General features: G+C 37.4%; 1 protein-coding gene across 1 annotated transcript in view; it reads right to left on the bottom strand.

The window, feature by feature from the left end:
* WWC3 (WWC family member 3) overlaps window positions 1-19,177 on the bottom strand; it is a 102,861-nt gene that overhangs the window by 57,494 nt on the left and 26,190 nt on the right. Inside the window, exons 2-3 of the mRNA XM_050897534.1 lie at window positions 6,752-6,861; window positions 1,763-1,966 (exon numbers count right to left, since the gene is read on the bottom strand). Coding sequence (XP_050753491.1) covers window positions 1,763-1,966; window positions 6,752-6,767 — 220 coding nt within the window. The 5' untranslated portion in view covers window positions 6,768-6,861. The remainder of the gene's footprint in view (window positions 1-1,762; window positions 1,967-6,751; window positions 6,862-19,177) is intronic.

Below are 19,177 nucleotides of genomic sequence, written 5' to 3'. Positions count from 1 at the left end.
AATATAAAATATATTAACACATCTGTAGAAAATTAAAATATTTTTTCACCTCAAAACAAGTGAAAGGTTTTATTTAAATGATTTTACAGTATCTCATTATCAATTCCACAGATATACCTAAAAAAAAAAAAACCTATCAGAAGACTGAGAAACATAAAAGTCAACTAACATAGCATTTGCATTCATGCCACAGATAACCTCTAATTTTTTCATTTTCAGTCATATTTTGTTGCTGTTTCAAGTAACTTGTTTTTCCAAGAGCTTTAAAAATATGAAAAAAAACAGGTTATATTTTCTAGTATATTATCATCTTCAGAAGTTTTTTTCTGTATATTCACCTGACGTAACTCAACAAAATATCCCACAGAACTACTGCAAGTTTTCAAAACAAAAAGCCCAAGCTCCTAGAAAAGTACTGTAATAAATACATATTTAGATTTTATAATCTAAAAAAAATTGATGACACTTTTACCCTATTCCAAGTCTTTAAACAGTAAACACTCTTTAAACAATAATTTCTTTTTAAAAATTTTTCTTAAGAAAAAAAATTAATCTTTCTTAATTATTAAGAAACTTGAACATAACAGGGAGAAATAAGACTAGTCACAACTGTTCATTTATGTCACAAACTAAATCACAGAATACATATATTTAAAACTAAACAAAAAGATAACATAATCCCAGTTCAACAGTAAAAGAACACTTGGTCAAGACCATCTGGGACACCTCAGCCCTAGAAAACATCTCTTATTCAGGATTTTGGCATATATGAATTACCTTGGATTAATAAATACCACTGGATCAGTAGCTAAACACTTCTATGCAGATGCCTGCTTTAACTCCCCCCTCCACGGTCAGGTTTCTTGAACATTTTCAGAAAGGGCTAAGCAGAGCTTCCCATACTTATCAAGCACTTGGCATTTACCAGCAAATCCTGCAGTTAAACAACGGCTGTACACACGGCGGCCACTGAAAAGCCACCAGCACAGTCAAACTCCACTACGTTTCCACGTGGCTGGTGGGTATATCCATTTGGTATACTTCTTTGAACTAGACTGTTTTGACTTTTCAACAGACACCTTTTCCTGTTGCACCAGCCAACAGCCATGACAGCGGTGCAACGACTTCAGATTTCAGAAAAAGTGTATCATCTACTCCAAGCTACCAGAGACATCTGAAGAATGAAAAGGGCAGGAAATCAAGGCTCTACGACCTACACCACCAGCATTAGGATCAGAGGCTGGCATTCAAAAATGAAGTGCACTAATGAAACACCTCTTCCTACTTCGTGGTCAGAGCTACTCTTGACCACACCACCTTGTCCCTAACTCTTTATAAAGTTGATAAACTGACCATGGATCCGCAAAAGGCTTCCCCTAAGCTGATGGTTCCCCTCCATGTCAAGGGTGGAATAATCTATGAATTTAGGAGTGCAAGTAGGCGGCTGGTCCAGCAACATTCAGTCTTGTCTTCGTTGCCTTACACAAAGCATCACTACGGCTGGCTCCAAGATGGCTAAAGATGCTAGCTGGGATATATCCCTGTTTAACGTTAAAAAGGCATACTTTTTATGACCTAACAGGAACTTTTAAAGACCTAACAGGAAATGGAAGTCCCTGAATATCAGAGGATAGTGCCTCACTTCTGCAGTCAGGATCTTCATTCAGAGGAGAACTGGGTGATGGAAACACTTCACACTATTTCTTACACCACATGTTGTGAGAGGCAGGTGGGTAAATCAAGAAAAGACTAGTAAACTCACAGCTGGCATAAGAACGGCTGTCATCCTCACACATTTTGTGCAATTGTTGATATTCTTCTTGGGCTAGTTCAAAACGCTGCTGCTTTATTTGGTAAATCTCTTTCTTGGCATTGAGTGCCTCCTGGGCAACTATTAAATATTCCTTTAGCATGCGTTCCTGCTCCCTTCTCCATTGCTCCCTTGGGTCCTCAATTTGCGTGAGCTCTAAGGACAAAAGCATAAAAAAAAAAAAAAAAAAAAAAAATTGTAAGACACTTTATGCCACAAAGTACAAATTGTTTTGTTAAGGTCTGTTCTCAAGTAGCACACCTAACACTACAGTGCTCAAAACCACTCCAGCCTGGACGAGAAGAAGGAAGGACGCAGAGTGGAAGAACAGGAAAAGCCCTTTCAAATAGAAAAGGCATTTAAATTTGATTCTTTTCTTTACAAACTAGAGCAAACCCAAAGAAAACAGTGTTTTGGCTCTAACCTTCCCTCATAGCCAACTTGCAAATTGTGAGAACTACCTAAAAACCCAGAACCATGTGGGAGAGTGAAAGGTATCTCAATGCTTAACCCATAACTCTATAAATGGTTGGAACAACCTTAAGATACTACATATAACTTCACAAGTATAACATCCTGAAAGGTCAGTGACTACACCTGTGTAATTAAGAACAGAAAAGTTAGCATTTTAATCTCAAATCCATAAAAGCATTTAAAATTGCTTCTTTTTTTGTCTTAAGAAACAGCACTCTCATGCTTTCCCTTTCCACGGTTTAGAACAGTTCATATTCAAACACAAATCAAAATAGGTTTCCAGTACAAAATCTTTCCCGTATATACAGATTTTCAAAGTTATTACTGTACAGCAATCTCTTTGCAGTTGCAAAGACATTTGAGGAGGACACATGCATTAAAATCCTAAAAAATTATTGGTTCATTTGTTTTCTTTTTGTGGTGATGCTCAAGCTAGCAAATATGTTTTACATGAGGATGTCCATGTAAAGTCTCGTGTTTAAGTGAACGTTAATTTCTGATGATTGACGCTCTACTGGTAAGAAGTTGCTGCAGATGCAATGTCAGTGTTCAAAGCAGCAGCAGGAGGTAAGCACCTAGTCATTTTTACCAAACTGTTTCTCACGAGAGATGAAAGCCAGTTATGTTTTGTATTAATCTTGTGTACATAATTCAGTATACTGGTGTCAGTGATGAAATAAGAAACTATAAAAGATTGAGCCCAACACATTAAGAACTTTAATGGTGTCAAGGTCATGCTAGCAGCTCTACCCATTTCAGAGCGATCTGAAAAGCACATAAACAAAAACACGAAGCTCATCTATGAACAGTACCTCCAACAGATTTGTATATTAGGTTTCTAATAATCTTTTCTCTCAACAGCTGTAACTTTTCTCTCCCCACAACTCCTCACATTGCAACAGTATAAAGATCGTGCCTATAGTTCTGCAATTTCTCCCCACATCCCAGGGACCCTCAATTCCCAGCAGCACCTTCTGGCTCCAATGCCCCCAAATTACCTCTGCAGCCCAGGACAGGATGTGCTATGGCTTGTTCCAGTCTCCATAAATCCTCCTCTGCATGCAGGGCAAGCAGAAGAAAACAGTGTTCACATTGCAGCCCAGCCTTTACTGAGGGCATGATAATTTGCAATGCTATCTCATCTGTCCATAAGTATTCTTAAAATCTGTGCAAATTTAATATTTCTAAAACTGCTAATCCCCTATGGAAACTATGCAGTAATTAACAAATATTTATGAGACAGAAAAGCTGGATCCTACTAAGTGTCTCTTTTTGAAAAGGAAATTAATAGTTCTAAGCTCAATAAGTAGCCAAGGCTACTGTTGTGTTTTATCACACATTAAGCTCCTGAGGTCCTATACTACAGGGCACTGCATCTCTTATCAAATTATTTCGGAAGCCTTCTCAAAAGATAGCAGCATTCTTCTGAGGCAGAAAACTTCTTCAGTACAGTAGTGACGTTCTCTGTTTTATAAAGCACAGAGACTTCACTTTGCCCTGGATTTCTACACAAGTTTTCCATGTAACAATAAAACTAAAGCTACGTTGTATGATAAAATTCACTTCCTTCACTTCTTTATAACCAATTTTAAAAAACCAAAAAAACCCCCTACAGTAATTCCAGAACAGCCCCAGACAAATGCAAAGAATATATTATTCCCTCACTGGGGAATGCCCAACTGGTTAAAGGAGACTTCAAAGGCTCCCAAGACTCTGAGGAGGAGGGAAAGGAATTCTGCGGCTGGCAACCGCCAAGGTTTTTAAGCAATGGTTGGACAAGAGCCAAGAGCAGCTTAGTAAGGGTGTCAACAAAGTACTGAATCTACAGAACAAGATGGGGATCAGGGTTGGAAGCACCATTGAGATTTACAGAAGATTCCTCTGTTCCTGGAGTTTTTCAATATAAATGGAAAGTTATTGCCTAGAAATCTTTTTATTACTTTCTGGGTAAACAAACATAGCAAGAGGCTTGGAAAAATCAGATGTATTACTGTTTTCTTTTAAAAGGTGCAAGGGCAAAAAGCTTGAGACAGTGCACAAAGCGTGAGAGGTCCCTGGTAAGCATAACTTTAGAAAGACTCTCTTTGAATTATCCCTTGCATTTTCTCACAGTATTTCTTGAAACCAAAGCACTTCTGTTTTGTCAATTAACACAGAACTCCAATGCTGTATAAAGCCTTTAACCCGGTCAGCCACAAAAGGCAGTCCGAATGTTTTCACGTGGAAGTTGCCGTTCCAAGTATTTTAGACATAGCTCAGAATACAATGTAAGGGACTCGTTTCAGAAAAACATTTCTTCAGTTCCTACAACCATCTCTGCCACTTGCCTGACACCATCTCATGATGCACATGATTGTCTACTCATTAGTTCTCACTTCTACAAAGGAGGTTAATACAGTCTTGATTGGTACCTTTATTGTCTACAGTTTAAAATTGGACCAAGTATCCTACTAATTTTTGAATAATGATTATCCAGCTATAATATCAACTCTGTCTTCCCTCTGAATATAAGTCTTGCTTGTATATGCAAGCACTGTATTAGCCTAAGGGTGACAAACCCATTTTGCTGTGACGGTTGAATTAGCATTTAGGATAATATCTGTGGGCTGCAAGTAATTAGTTATCATGAAAGAGACAAATTTTGCAACCTTGTTAATTGCAGGATGATTCCTTTCACTCAGTTCAGCACTGGCCCTATGAAGTTTCTATCCCTCTGTTCATATATTACCTTTATTTAATTCCTAATATGATTAGCTTTACTTTCCCAGACCCATTTATATTAATCTTCTTTTTCTGTGCCTTCCCATTGAGCATTTGGGAATTCAATTTCTCTCTGCAAAGACTCCCTTCTACAGTTTTTGCTCTCAATTGTATAGAAAAAAAATGCAAGCCAGATCTGACATGCCTACAATGATTAATATCCTTTCTGTAAGTTCAAACTTGATGTCTGTGGTAAAGCAGCTAATAACAAAGTTTGAAAAGCAAAAGGGAGTGATTTCTTTTGCATGCGACAGTGATTGTTATTCCTATCAAAGATGCCTATTGGCAGGATGCTTTAGTAGCTTTTTTAGTCACAGCATTGCAATGGGAGTTCATGTTCTACTCATTATCTATAGGGACTCCTAAAGCCTTTTACAAAACTCAAGAAAAAAAAAGAAGAGTTGCCAATATCCTCATTTGTTTTTTTTTACTATGTGCATTCATGCACATGTACATGTGTTGGTGCAAGTGCACTCCATTACTGTACTCAGATGTAAACCTCACTTTTTATTAAACTTCAACATTAACTAAAGTTACCATGACAGTTTAAACAGCAATCATTAAGCTACTACTTCTTTTAAACAGTTATTGTAAGAATTACCTAGCAGGCTGTATTTATTGCCTTTCAATTGTTTCGGCTATCTATCCTTGTGATCAGTGCATTAACAGCTCTTTAAAGTCTATTATTTAGTTTGTGATTGTTGTTAATTTCACAACAAATAAGTACCTGTGTGGGTCAAACAATATCATGGGGAAATTTGTTATTCTGTTGTTGGGGGTTTTTTTTAAATAAGTAATTGTGAAACCACAATACACAAGTAATTCCAATGATGGCAGGAAGCCAAAAACTATTTCTACACTTTTATTTTTTAATTGACTAGATTTCAAGTTGATAATATTGAGGTTGTTTTTGCAGATTATATTATTTACCATTGCTGTGATAGCCCATATAACTACTTTCTTCTTTTCTCCCTCCCCGCCAACTGCCAATTCCTACAATATTGAAAGCATTCACTCATCGGTGATAAGAAGCTTAATGATAGCAGTACAACAGTAACAGCAGCAGTAGTAAAAAGCTGTAAAGATAAGACATTTTTTTAAAAGTAGAACTGGCAAATGTGCCAGACAGTGGCAATACAAAGCTCAGCAATAGTCCAAAAGGGAAAATGTTGGAAATTTCTCCCTCTTAGTTTCCAAAAGGGACATCTGTTGTCTTTTTGATAGCACTTTGTACTGTATTAAAGCATAAAACATATATTGCTTAAGAGAGGATGAGATTATTGTATTTCATAGTGCTTCTAATTAAAAATCAGCACTTTTCTCTCGGAATGTATTTTGTTTTTCAATATAGAAGAGTGAACGATGGATGACTGGAAAAATAGGAAATACAAGAGTATAGCATGAAAATCTTCTTAATTGACATATGACAAAAAGCAACAACAAAATTACTGATACGCCACGGTATGACAAAGCAAAACCAAATAGTTTTATACACTATAACTCAATCATAGGTTGCAAAATTCTTTACAAATGGAAGAAGGATTGTGCCCCCATTTGAAAGATGTGAAAACAGACACTCCAAGAAATTACTTGCATATGTTTTCTCACTGTAGCATGAGGTGCGTAAATGGTATCGGAAACAAAGTTAGTGCCATCAGTTGACATCAGCTTGCTAGGATTCCTCAAAATAATCATACATCTACTCACGATTTATGTGGTCCATATAATAAACTCCAATCTGTTGATCGTAAACAGTTTCCCATCCTAAAGGAAGCTCATCACCAACACAGTCAGCAAATGTCAATGGCTTTGTAATCCTGTAAAAATAAAAATAACACAAATAAATACAAAAGGTGCAGAGTTTAAAGTGCAATGAGTGTTATTACATGTTTTGAAGATACTTCCATCATTTGATCACAAACTAGTTATGCTGCTTAGGAATGTGCTAATAATTACAAAAATACAGTTTCAAAATAAAATTTCATTTAAATATGCTGACAGATACTCCCCAAACAGGTAAGACAAGCTTCTCCCTTCAAGTTTCTATGTTTAACAATTTAATTACAATGGCATGCAGTCCTGCCAGTTTTTCTCCCATATTGCAAAGAACGCAAACATGAAGCTGGAGTTCACCACTGCTAAAAATTACTAGAAGCTTTATAGGCTTTAACTTCTTTAAGGTGTCAAAGCAGTATAATTGTTTGTCCTTAAAAAAATGAAATAAAATTTAAGAAAGCACTATATAATAGGTATACAATTATACATTTCCAACTGTTAATGATATTCTCTTGGTCCAGACCCATCCAAATTACTTCCTCGCCCTCAAAAAGAAGAGACAAACAAATGTCTCTAAAGAATTCTGAAGCCATTAGAGCAGAAATAGTAACTAATAAGTAACAGCATTACTATCTAGTAGCTTAAAATATCACACCCCTTGCTAGGCAAACTCTTGATAGATCAGTGGGTAATAGAAAACGAAAACAGCAAATTTCAGTATTGACAGGAATGTTGAAAATACTAGGTTACAAATTCTACAGAAAGACTCTAAACCAACACTGTTCTAGAACATCAAGGTATATAAAAAAACTAGGAAGAACCAATGATGCAAATAAAAAAAATCCTTAACACTCAGTCGAATCATGTCTATTTCCCAAATCAGCATTTTAATCATTACTTAACCCCTAGGATGTTTTCCTCTAAAAGCTGCCATAAAATTCCTTTACAGAAAAGCTATTAATATAGTCATTTCAATTATGCATGGGATATATATCCAACACCTTCAATGTTTATTTGTTAAGGCATTTCTAATACCTAGAATGACGACAGCTTTGCAAAGATTAAATGCATGCATTAATTTAGGGACTGACTTAAGTTCAGCACAACCTATGGCATAATACTGTTTGGTGTAAAATGGAAATTCCGTTCATATGTTATAATACCCAATTAAGGTCACCTGACACCAGATTTGGACTATGCTTACAAATACACTGTGGAATAGAGAGATCATTGGGACTGGTAATTGCATTTCATCTGATAACACCTGTATAAAACAATAACTTTGTCTGAACTAAAACATGTCTGTCTTTGAACTAGAAGTCCTTCCTCACCCCAAAACAAAACCAACCAGAAGAATCCAATGGTAAAGGCTTCAAATGATGGAAATACTACACGGCTACATTCTAGCTATTCCAATGGTCCAGTAAGCACACCATTCAACCACTAACAAAAAGCACATTAACTTCTCACACAGCAAACAGAAAAACTGCATTTACCTGCCTCCTAAAACCATTTTAGTATTCTTGAGATTACAGTGTTCAAAATTAACTATAGGAGAATTAAAAAAAAAAAAAAATCCTCACTAGCTTAAATGTAATGTTTGAACAGCTCTGTACAACAGTACAAAGATCAAGTTATTTAGGTCAAATAATAAAGAGCTTGATCATATGCTATGGATTCTCAAACATGTATAAACAGTTTAATAAGATGAAGACATACATAAACTTGTGCACCATTATTTAAAGTAAAATTTTTCCATTACTGACAAATATGTAGTTTACATCATGTAATCATGCAAATCCAAAGCTGCTGTATTCAAGAAAGAAAACGTTACTATGGACTGCCATATGCATTCTCTCAGTAATTCATCTAGCAGTCAGGCAGACCAAGTATTGCCAAAATACTTCTGATCTCCCTGGAATTCAGTCAAATATTAAAAATACAACGTGCAGCATTTTTTCTTAAACTCTCATGGTTTTGTTCTGAAGACATCATGTTTACAATTTCTCAAAGTAGTCTAGACATCGGCTCCTAAATTACCACACTATAGACAAGATTTTCTTTGGAATGAGTTATGAGACATGCTTGCCTGTTATACAAACACACCCTCACCCTTTATTCGTAAATAAAACCTGCACATGATACTCTAACCTTTCACACTACAAGAACTTTAATTCAATGCTCTCCATGATCCCACCAGGGCTCAGACTTCCAAGACAAGGACAACACTCACTTTCTGGAAAAGGGAGACTGAAGAAAGCCAATGCATCTGGTCTAACCGGTTTTCATTCCAATGTTATAAAGCATGCATGAACAGTTTAATTAATAGTTTTGAAGGAAACCTTGTAAGAAAAAGAACACATAAAAAGCTGTCTTCTAGATATTCAGACCATTAACAACTTGATGTTGCTCATTTTAAACTATATTCAAAGTTGCTCCAAATTGGATTCCCTTCAGACAAAGCTTAAATGTCACACTGATTCTCAATTCAGTCACATTTCTATCTATGTAGCTTGAACCTTCTTCATTCAACTCATCTAGGTCAAAACATGCAAAAGCTTAAACTAAGAATTGGAAGTTTCTCCCCTGTGTTTTGCACTGGTTTAACTAAGTCAACTGAAAAAAGACATTTCTGGTTTAACCAGCACAACTCTGAGGACAAGATTTTTTTTTTCCCCAGTTAGCGAAACTAAGGGTTTCCAGAATAACAAAGACAAAAAGAACAGATGCAGATATGGATATTGGAGGTCAGCCACAAGTTACAGCAGTAGACTGCTGAAATTAAGTATCTTCTGGAAATATTGCTTTACCCTCTGGTTTTTTTTAATTAGCTCAAGCACTGTAAAATAGGACAGGTCTTTTCTGCTTCTATACAAAGAATTGTACAAGGTAAAAGTACATCTGTTAAAACATTTCAAAATATTAAAATAAAGACAAAAAAACTTTTTGAAGCATTATAAAGACAAAGACAGAATAAAAATGCTGCCATCTTTAATTAAATAAAAAACAGGGTTGCCCTGAACTATGCTATTCACAGTAGTAAAGAATAGCTAAGGCATTTTATCTGTTACCAGTGATCATCTCCTGTCCCCCCCACGACAACCGGCAGACAACAATAAGAAGGTTCTGAATTTCCAGCTGAAGACAGAATTCCTCTGGGACCAGGGTACAACATTAACTGGTTGCGGCCACTGTATCCACAGCCCAGGTACAAGTGACAGTCATCCACAGGGGCCAATTTTGCATATATCAAAGAGCCAACCATAACTTCAGATTAACTGATTTGCTGATTCTTCATTATCTTGAAACGTTTGTCCTTTCCAAAAGTAATGATGCTCTTCAGACATTAGGCACTCAATCTTTTGTGACTCTGAAACCCTTCAAAAGCAAATACAGAAACACATACGAAAGCTTCCATAACCCAAATCCTGCACACCAAGCTGAGAGAAAGAAATCTTTGAGCATTGTCATGCGCCTTGGATCTGTCACCTCTAACTCTGCCCAAATTAAATATTTTCATTAAGAAGAAATGGAAGTCTGGTATTTGCATGCAGTAAAACAGACATATCTGAAAATCCAAGTTTTATTAATATTTTCTCTGCATCAATTATCAAGCTAAACAGTTAGAATACAGAAATCAAACTACAAAATAAAACCAAACAGTTGAGTAAAACTGTTTCTGACTAAGAGGTGTTTTTCCTCCTCCACACTTATTTCATATCTTTATCCATTATCCATACACAGAAGGATTCCAGAATACACTACTACAGCTTTCTGAATATGCAGCAGCAACAGGTATTTCTTGAATGCATCAGTTCATGGCGGGGACTGTGTGGGAAGGAACGAAGACAGCAAAAGGCAATGGCTAAATACCATTTTAGATAAATTACTGCAAAACTGCTCTCAGCTTTAGTATACTTTGTTAACAGAATCTAATTTCAACCCCCCAGAAAACCATAGAAAACCTCAACCTTTAAATAATACAGGAACACTTCTGGGTTCAAAGAAAAGGTATACTTCAACTCTCCAAAACACAGTTTGACTGATAGCGTGGGGCAGCAATTTCATTGTCATGGATTTTCAAAAACAGAACCAGAGCACTAAAAACACAAGGCATCTGAAAATATTAGGTAAGATCCTCAGTCTTCTCATGGCCCTGATGCCACATAAGAGGGCCCTGGCTGCTTGAAATCCCTAAGGTCTCATTGAGCAAAACTTCCCCTGGGAGGAACTAAATTAAGACAAACAGAGCCTGTTTTTGCAAGATCTTGAACAGGAAATCGAAAAGGTGTTTCCAAAGTAGAAACACCACTGCAAACTAGCTGCCATCTCTCAGACAATGTCTAGATGCCTAAATTACATCCAGGGTTACCTTATCTTCCGAAGTGGGCCTGGATTAAGAGGAAAGCACTAACCACGAGGGCTAATTATGAAAAAGAACCAGCAAGTTCTGAAGAAAAGCCACAATTTGTAGCGGAGACAGAGAGAAGGATGCAAGAACAGCAACGGCCAACAGTGCTTTTATTTTTGTTCCTGATTTTGGTCAGGTCCAACAGCAGAGACAGAAAATGTCTAATAAAATTTGATACTCCTCAACAGACAACTAGGAGAAACATTCTCTTTAAATCTGATCTCAGTTTGAATAGCTGTCTAATGGGATAGATGGTCTTGCCTGACAAATGTGAATTACAGGCTAGGAAACTGTACTAATTCACATTACGGATCTGAAAAATACCAGGCAACTTAAAAATGAGTAACAGTATAACTAGAAAAGAATTAAACATTCTGATAAATCTAGCAATAGTTTATCCAAAGTAAAGTATTATGCTGAGTATATTATTGAAGTATCACAAGGCAAGAAAGAGAGAAGGCAAAATGAGAAATCATGCACACACTTAAAAGGTTTCAACCAGACAATTTTTTTCTTGCCTCCTTTCAAACATGAATTTTAAGTTACAGCCATTGCTATAAAATTCAACTAATCCTCTTGTCTTGTATCATGGCTCTTATTCCCTCCAACCGCACAGCAAAAAAAAAAAAAAAAAAAAAAGAGAGAAATTGAGCAGGAATGGAAGATGATTTTTTTGTTGTTTCACAGACAGGGGCAAAAAGAGCTGTTTATACTGAGGGGGACGATGGGAGGGTTGCTGTTACTTTGCTTTTAAAAGTCACACCGCAGTCCCGGAGGCACTTCATGGACATCCTCCACCACCATAGCTCGGGCCAGGGCAGTAGTGCGCTCCGGGTCTGCAGGACCTTCTCTGAGACACAGAAAGGCTCTGTGGCCACCCAGCCGTGCCACGACTCCCCAGCAGCCCCAACCCACCCGGCTCCTCCAAGCAGGCTGCCCTGAAGAGAGCACCCCCCTCCTCAGCAGCCACTGCTTCCCACCCCACAAAGCAGGGCAGGGACACGTCAGGCACACTCTGCCCGGCTGCTGAAGCAAGGAGCTTCCTCCACGGTTCAGAAACAGCCGTGCACCAGCTAGACCCACGCAGCCTCACCTCGTGGCAGCACATGCCAGCCAGGCACGGGCTGTTTGCAGCAAATGCCACCATGAACTCTGGACCCCCTGTTACAGCACTCTGGAGTACACCATGGTTTTCCTCACTGTCCGTCCTCTATTACGGACTCAGCTCTTCTCAAGTAGCCAAGTCATAAAAACGAGCTGGATTTTGAAATAACAAATTACATACCGACTGCTTAGTCAAAAGTACAACAAAGTTCACCAAACTATATGTATCTTTTCAAGATAAAAACTCCTTATAACTTCTTTCTTAATCCAAATGATATATCTTCATTCTACTGCATAACTTAACCTCAAGTTCTTAATAAAACAACTTACTGAACATGTACTCAATCCTTCATTAAAATAAATCCACAATACGGATGGCCAGACAGAAACTTGCACAAATGAGAATCTGTGCTCAGGACAAAGACTTAAAGAAGGTAACTTGTATTCAGAGTCATCGCTGGGATACGTTTCCCTTAGAAATAAAATACTACCCTACAGCAAGGAAGTAACAGCACCAGCTCTTCTAAAGGTCACTTGAAATTCAGTCTTTTTAAGACCACACTGTGTTTTGCAGAAAATTTCATTCTTTTTTTTAAAACAACTGCAAATACGCATATGAAAGTGTTAATAGTGTCAAATCAGTGTATTTGCTTCAATTAATTTTACAGTAACATAAGCCAACACAGCATACATCAATGTGCAAAACAGAAGGCACAGGATGGCATTAGCCAGCTACAGCAATGAATCAACATCTTTAAGTGTGGGGAAAAAAATTGTGTTATTAGATGATTTTTTAATTTATTTTTTTTTTATAGAAACAAGTGTTAACTGCCTTTAACACATGGTATTACAAACCTGGACAACCTATGCTGAGACAGCTGACAAGCATGTCACTCCCACAAATATTTGAGTTATTGGTCGAACACCACCTCCTGAGCCATGGTTTGCCACTGTTTACAGCGTGGCAAACAAGCTGATGGAGATTCCTTTTAACCCCACTCTGTAAGCTACAGTGCTTTAGGAGCTGGTTAAAAAGCAACTCTAATATCTGTGCAACAGGGCAGCATAGACAGTAACTTCATCAGCCATCCTATTCCTCAGTCCCTAACTGCCCTTGTTTTACAGCCACGTTACAGCCCTTCCTTACGTGGGTCAAGAAAAGTCAGTGGTATCAGCTATCTATCTCTCTTGCGACCTCGTGCTGAAGAAAAACATTCAGGAAAAATGGAAATAACGCTCTAAAAACTCAGTGGATTGACCAGAATGCAAGAGCATTCTATTTTGGCACCCAAAACCTGAATGGAATGATTGTTTCCTACAGCGTTTCAGATCATCATGTCCTGTGTTGTGCACTACCTTGAATCAATTGACTCTAAACCAAAAAGAATTTACTTTTTCATGCTAGACAGTCCCTTTACATTTTTTAAAATCTCACTAAACCTTTTCTGATGGGCAGGGTATTATATATTTACTAGATGAAAACTGTTCATCGTACACAACGTATTTGCCACTACATGTAATGCTAATAGGGCAGGTGGCCATGAAAACCCTGAACAATTAGATTTCGTGATGCAAAATGTATGTGAAGCTACATGTATGAGTACGAGATAACCTATACGATTTGTTGACTTAGAAGAAGTAACAGAAGTTTATATTGCCTACAAACACCTACAAGAAACATACCTGAGGACACCCTCTAACCTCCTTTCACAATTCTAGAAACAATAAACATTTACTAACAAGCAACAACAGAGAAATAACATACTTTTGTTTTTCTCCTTTATCATACTCCCAAAAACCAAAACAGCTAAGAAATATTGGCTTAGTATGTTGAAACATAAAATAAAATGCTACGTCCAATTGCAGCTCTCATGTAACTTGTCTGGCTGCTCAGGAACTGCTGAAACAGTTCCACACAAGCAGCCAAGTCTTCCAAGCAGCTATCCATTTCTTAACAGCAGCTATGATCCATATCCAAATTCAGAACACAAATATTATGGGAAATTCTTGCTGAAAATATACCCACATTTCATCAAGACAACCAAAATTCCTCTTTCAAAAATCATAGCCGGGTTAAAAGTCAGTGCTTTTAAGAAAACTGCTTTTGTTTCTACTATTTATTATTTTTTTACAGAGGATAAACAATTAAAAAATGGGGGCAGAGGGGTTAAGTAGGACTGTCCATGAGCACTTTAAAACATGTTTTGTTTGTGCATGCACAGATAGCCCGAAGTTACAGGCAACTGTACAAAGCCACCAGCCAGAACCTAAGATTAGCAGCAGGACAGAAGCAATCGCTGGAGGGGCTGGCTGAAGGAAGGCAGTCTGGGCAGCAGGTGACTTGACATCTAGACCAGAAAACAGACGAAATTACATATGGCAGCTGGGAATAAGCTGTAAGAGGAAGACAGCAGGAATATGCAACAGATAAGACAGTTAAGGGGGGGAAATTAGGAGACTACAGTTCTACTAAACTGATGTCAAATTGGACCTTCGTATTGAATATGTTCTTAGCTAGAAGCAGTAATGCATATGCAAGATATTTACGACTTTTCTTTTGCCAATCCTAATAAAGCTGCCTTCGTTACTCAAAATCTCTAAGTATTTACAAGATCTTCTCAAGGACTTGCATATTGGGACAGACTTCAAAAAAACCCAAACAGATAAAAATCAGAAGCCTATACTAAAAGATAAGGAAAATTTAATGGGGAACTTCAGAATCTGAGAAGCAAGCTGAATTCTTCCACCTGTGTAAGAAGCCTAACATGACACTATACCTGTCCAGACACAGCACAGCTTTAGAGCGGGCAAGTAAAGCAGTGTTCTAGTTTCACTTGTTCTGAATCAACGTTTATAACTTTTTCACCAATTTCTGTGAAACAGTGTTTTCCAACTACATGCTATTGGTAATTAAGGTTCTAGTTAGTAAAGGCCAGCCCTGCAGTTATCTGTTTATTTCTTCCATCCTGCAAACCACAGCTCAGCAACCTTCTGCTGCAGAAGAGCAAGTCACACAGCTGTCAGACTTCTATGTCCTCAGTATGTATTGAAGTGCATTTCTATGTTCAGTTCAGTCTAACACAATGCTTGGCAGTTTTATCCTTAGATTTGCAATGACTCTTCTGGTTCGAGAACTCAAATTTCTAACCAGCTTACTTGGCCACAATCCTGCCCACCAGTTAACTAAACTATCGTAGAAGAGTCACTGGGAGAGGTGATGAGTTGCTATGCCCTTACACAGAGGACTGTATATGTGCTTGTGTGTAAGCGTATGCATACATACACAAAATTGTTCTCTTCTGACTGCTGGTCACAACTTCTGTATGCAGCTACCAGATGAGGAGGAAACACCTGTACTTTCCTAATGGAAGTCATCTGAGCAAGGGTGAAAAGGTGCATCTGCGAGACCTTACCAGCAAGTTCTTAGCAATAAGCCCTTTGCACATGAAAAAGAATAACAGGAGGAGTTCACAGCAGGAAGAAAATGAAGCAGACAGGAAAAGGGAGGTCCCCAGCAGACAAGAAGGAACAAAAATGGGACACAGAACTCCAAATTCAAGTTCATGAAGTTCCACATGTTAGAAAAAAAGAAGGTATCAAAAGAAGCTTTACATCTCAATAACAAGTAACTAAAATGGTCTTAAATGCTGCAAGACACTATTACGCAGTGGAATGCTTCCTGCAGACTCTTGCAGGATCACTTCAAGTTTATATCAAAAAAGATTAGCACATCCTTACTATTACATCGCCTCTTTCATTTCTAGTTTATTAAGGTATCTTGGCTATCTCTAGAGTAGGACAGAAGCAAAAGGGTAAAGTTCTTCAAAACTGTCTTTCCATCTACTATGTTCTCTCGCTAACCTCGTATGTCCTATATCCAGAAAGATTATGCCAGCATTTGCTGACTAGCTTGTTACCCTTAAGTCTGACCTTGCTAGACTGAACTTTTCTTCAAAATTTTGAAGTCTGTGTGATTATCCCAAACATTATGGCAGAGATTTTTCTAAAACATTCTAACAGCCATTGGTAATTCAAGATTCTGTACATTTGTAATTGTTAGCTCTGCACTGCTGAAGGCCTCCCCTCCTTAAATTTCTCATTCTTCTTTACCAACTAGCCAGATTGGAAATAACTAAATATATACATATGTGTATGTATGTGTGCATATATGTGTATATATATACACACATACGATTTATTGATTTGTCCAAATACCACTGAAGTGTCAAATGACAAAGGCTTAACTTAAACATTCTTCAATAAAGAAAGAACTGTAAAACACTTTCGTGAACACTTTAAATCACTTTAGACAAGTCTCAGTCAGCAAAACTGAGAATCTTATTTTAACTGGTCATCTTTGGGCCAACTAGAAGGCAAGTAGTTGAAGACGCACAGAGGTTAACACCAGAATCTTGAAGTATATACGCAATTACATCCTGATGTGGTCTACAACTGCTTATTAACCAAGAAAACCCTTCTCATACACTGAGAAGGCCCATCGTGCTAGAAAACATGCCAACAAACATGATGCTAAAGGGATTTTATACTGCTGTAGTCTGGAAGAAACAATGTTTTAGAACAGGCTATAGCCAAACTATACTTAACTACTAGTGTTCCCCCAGAGGTAAATTGAAGTTTAATGAGATTAGAAACAGACATCTGTCATGTCTATGTGCACAAAAAAGCTCAGCACTACTATTAGTGAAAATCTAAGTAATTTGATGTTTAAAAATATTTTAAGCCCCAATCCTCCAAAAACTTACTATACTTGGAGTATACTCAATTAAATTTTACTGAAATTAATTTCATGAAACTATTTACACCAATAAGTATTACTCAATGATACTATAAAAGAGAAAACACATGTTAAAAGTTACCAGAAACCATTTCTAGAGAAATGAAGCAGAAAGTGACACACAATGGGAGGAAAAAGTAAATGCAACTGGACTGAGTATAAAACAATGGTTGGAAAAATATATATTCAAGAGACTATTCTTTTCAACTCTCGAAACAAAGTGATGTGTAGATAAGTGCCAAAAGAATATGCATACCATGACTTCACATACATCCTATTAAAAACATATTGTGAGGTGAAACAGTAAACATGTGCCTCACACCCAGAAAAGTCTACACTGCCAGCTAATATGAGAAATTCAAGACAAGAATTTCTCATTTAACCTTTCAGAACAGCTTTGCTTCTCCTTCTTTTCCAGCCCGCTTAAAAACAGTGTTACACTTGTCCTGTATTTTTCCTAGAACTACCACATATGGCATTTCTCAAACATGTTCAATTATCACATTCCTGGAAGTTTTATGGACTCTTCTAGCATTTCTATGTAATGTCTTCTAATGTGCTACTGCACTGTCACGCACCGACTTTGCCTGTACAGCAGAGAAATTCTGCCTTGTAGAAGGCCACAGCCCTGGCCACAAGCCCCCCTCAGTGGAGTGGGTGCCCATGGGCACAGAGGGAAACCTGCAACCAGAGAGGGTATTACACCGTGCTCCAGCAGACCCCTGCCCAAACCATGCTGCAGATCTGTAAGGCAGGCTTTCCAGACTGCTTCTCTTCTTAAGTTTCTGAACTACGTTAATAAAGCAATACTTTATGTAGGAGTGAAAGAGTGCAACTAATGTGACACACACACACGATCCAAGGGTACCATCTCAATCACTTGCCTGAAGAGTTACTAAGCTCAACTTAGCTCTAAGCAACTGAAATGGAAACACGTTGACAGGATCTTTGATGCTTTTGGTTTCAGACTCCATTTCTTGCAAGTGGTGATCTATGGCAGTCACCTCATTATTTAGGTTTTTTCCGCTCTTCCAGGAGTTAGAGACCCTTAGTCAAGCACATATGGGCGCATGTTTCAGCTGCCTAGAAGTGGCGATGGACAAGTCATTAGTGACTATTATATACATTAGCATACACATACAGACATTCTCTATCGACCTACTTATTTAAAAGCTCCATATTTTAACTGGCATTACAAAAACAGTTAATGGTTACCTTTAAGGTATGAAAAGTGGTCTAAATATAAACCCACTAAAGAAAACTGTGCTTAAAATGTGTCTTTTATTTTCCAAACCTATCAAGAGATCTAACAAAAGAAACTGTATCTCTCTAAAATCTTTGCTTCTTTTATACCACTGAAGCAACAATCCCCTGCTAAGTAAAATAATTTCTTTAAAGCTCAGTAACTACCTAAGGAAAAAAGCAATGGTTCTGCAATGATTTCCAGCCTTGCTACATTTTCTTCTCCACAGCTCACTCTTTGCCTTTACTTTAAAATTACAGATATAGCTGCCAAATTATTTACACTTTATGACATGCTAGTTTATATAATTTCTAAGCTTTTGATTCTCAACATTCTCAACCTACCAGTCATGAATACAAATTCATGTAAGCTACAAACATATAATGTTAATATAGGTGTTGGGTAGAAGATTCTCTAAAATACGTACTTAAACTCTTACAACTGCTTCCACACTCCAGGGTGGCACTCGTCAGCCAGTAATTTTCGAGTTTTTAGGGAAACTTAGCCCCTGTTTTCCCAATATTTAATTACCCCAGTATTATTACCATTCCGCAAATACACTTGCCTCCTACAGTCCTCCTTAATGTTGACCTTGCAAACCAACGCAGTGTATTCCCCAATCAATATTAGTAATATAACCTAAAGAAAAAGACAGTTTTACAGATTTATGTTCATCTGAAATTTTTTAAGAGGTTGAAGTTATGAAGTTTGATGCTATTACTTCTATGGTTGCCAGTAGTTGTGCAATATATTATATTTAGACTTCAAGCTAGACCAATAAAGTACTTCCAAGTAAGTAATATG

This window comes from Gymnogyps californianus, chromosome 1 (genome assembly GCF_018139145.2).
Source record: "Gymnogyps californianus isolate 813 chromosome 1, ASM1813914v2, whole genome shotgun sequence".
In the NCBI taxonomy this organism is placed as follows: Eukaryota; Metazoa; Chordata; class Aves; order Accipitriformes; family Cathartidae; genus Gymnogyps; species Gymnogyps californianus.
Note: the sequence above shows the minus strand (reverse complement) of the source record. Positions and strands in the feature narration are given on the sequence as shown.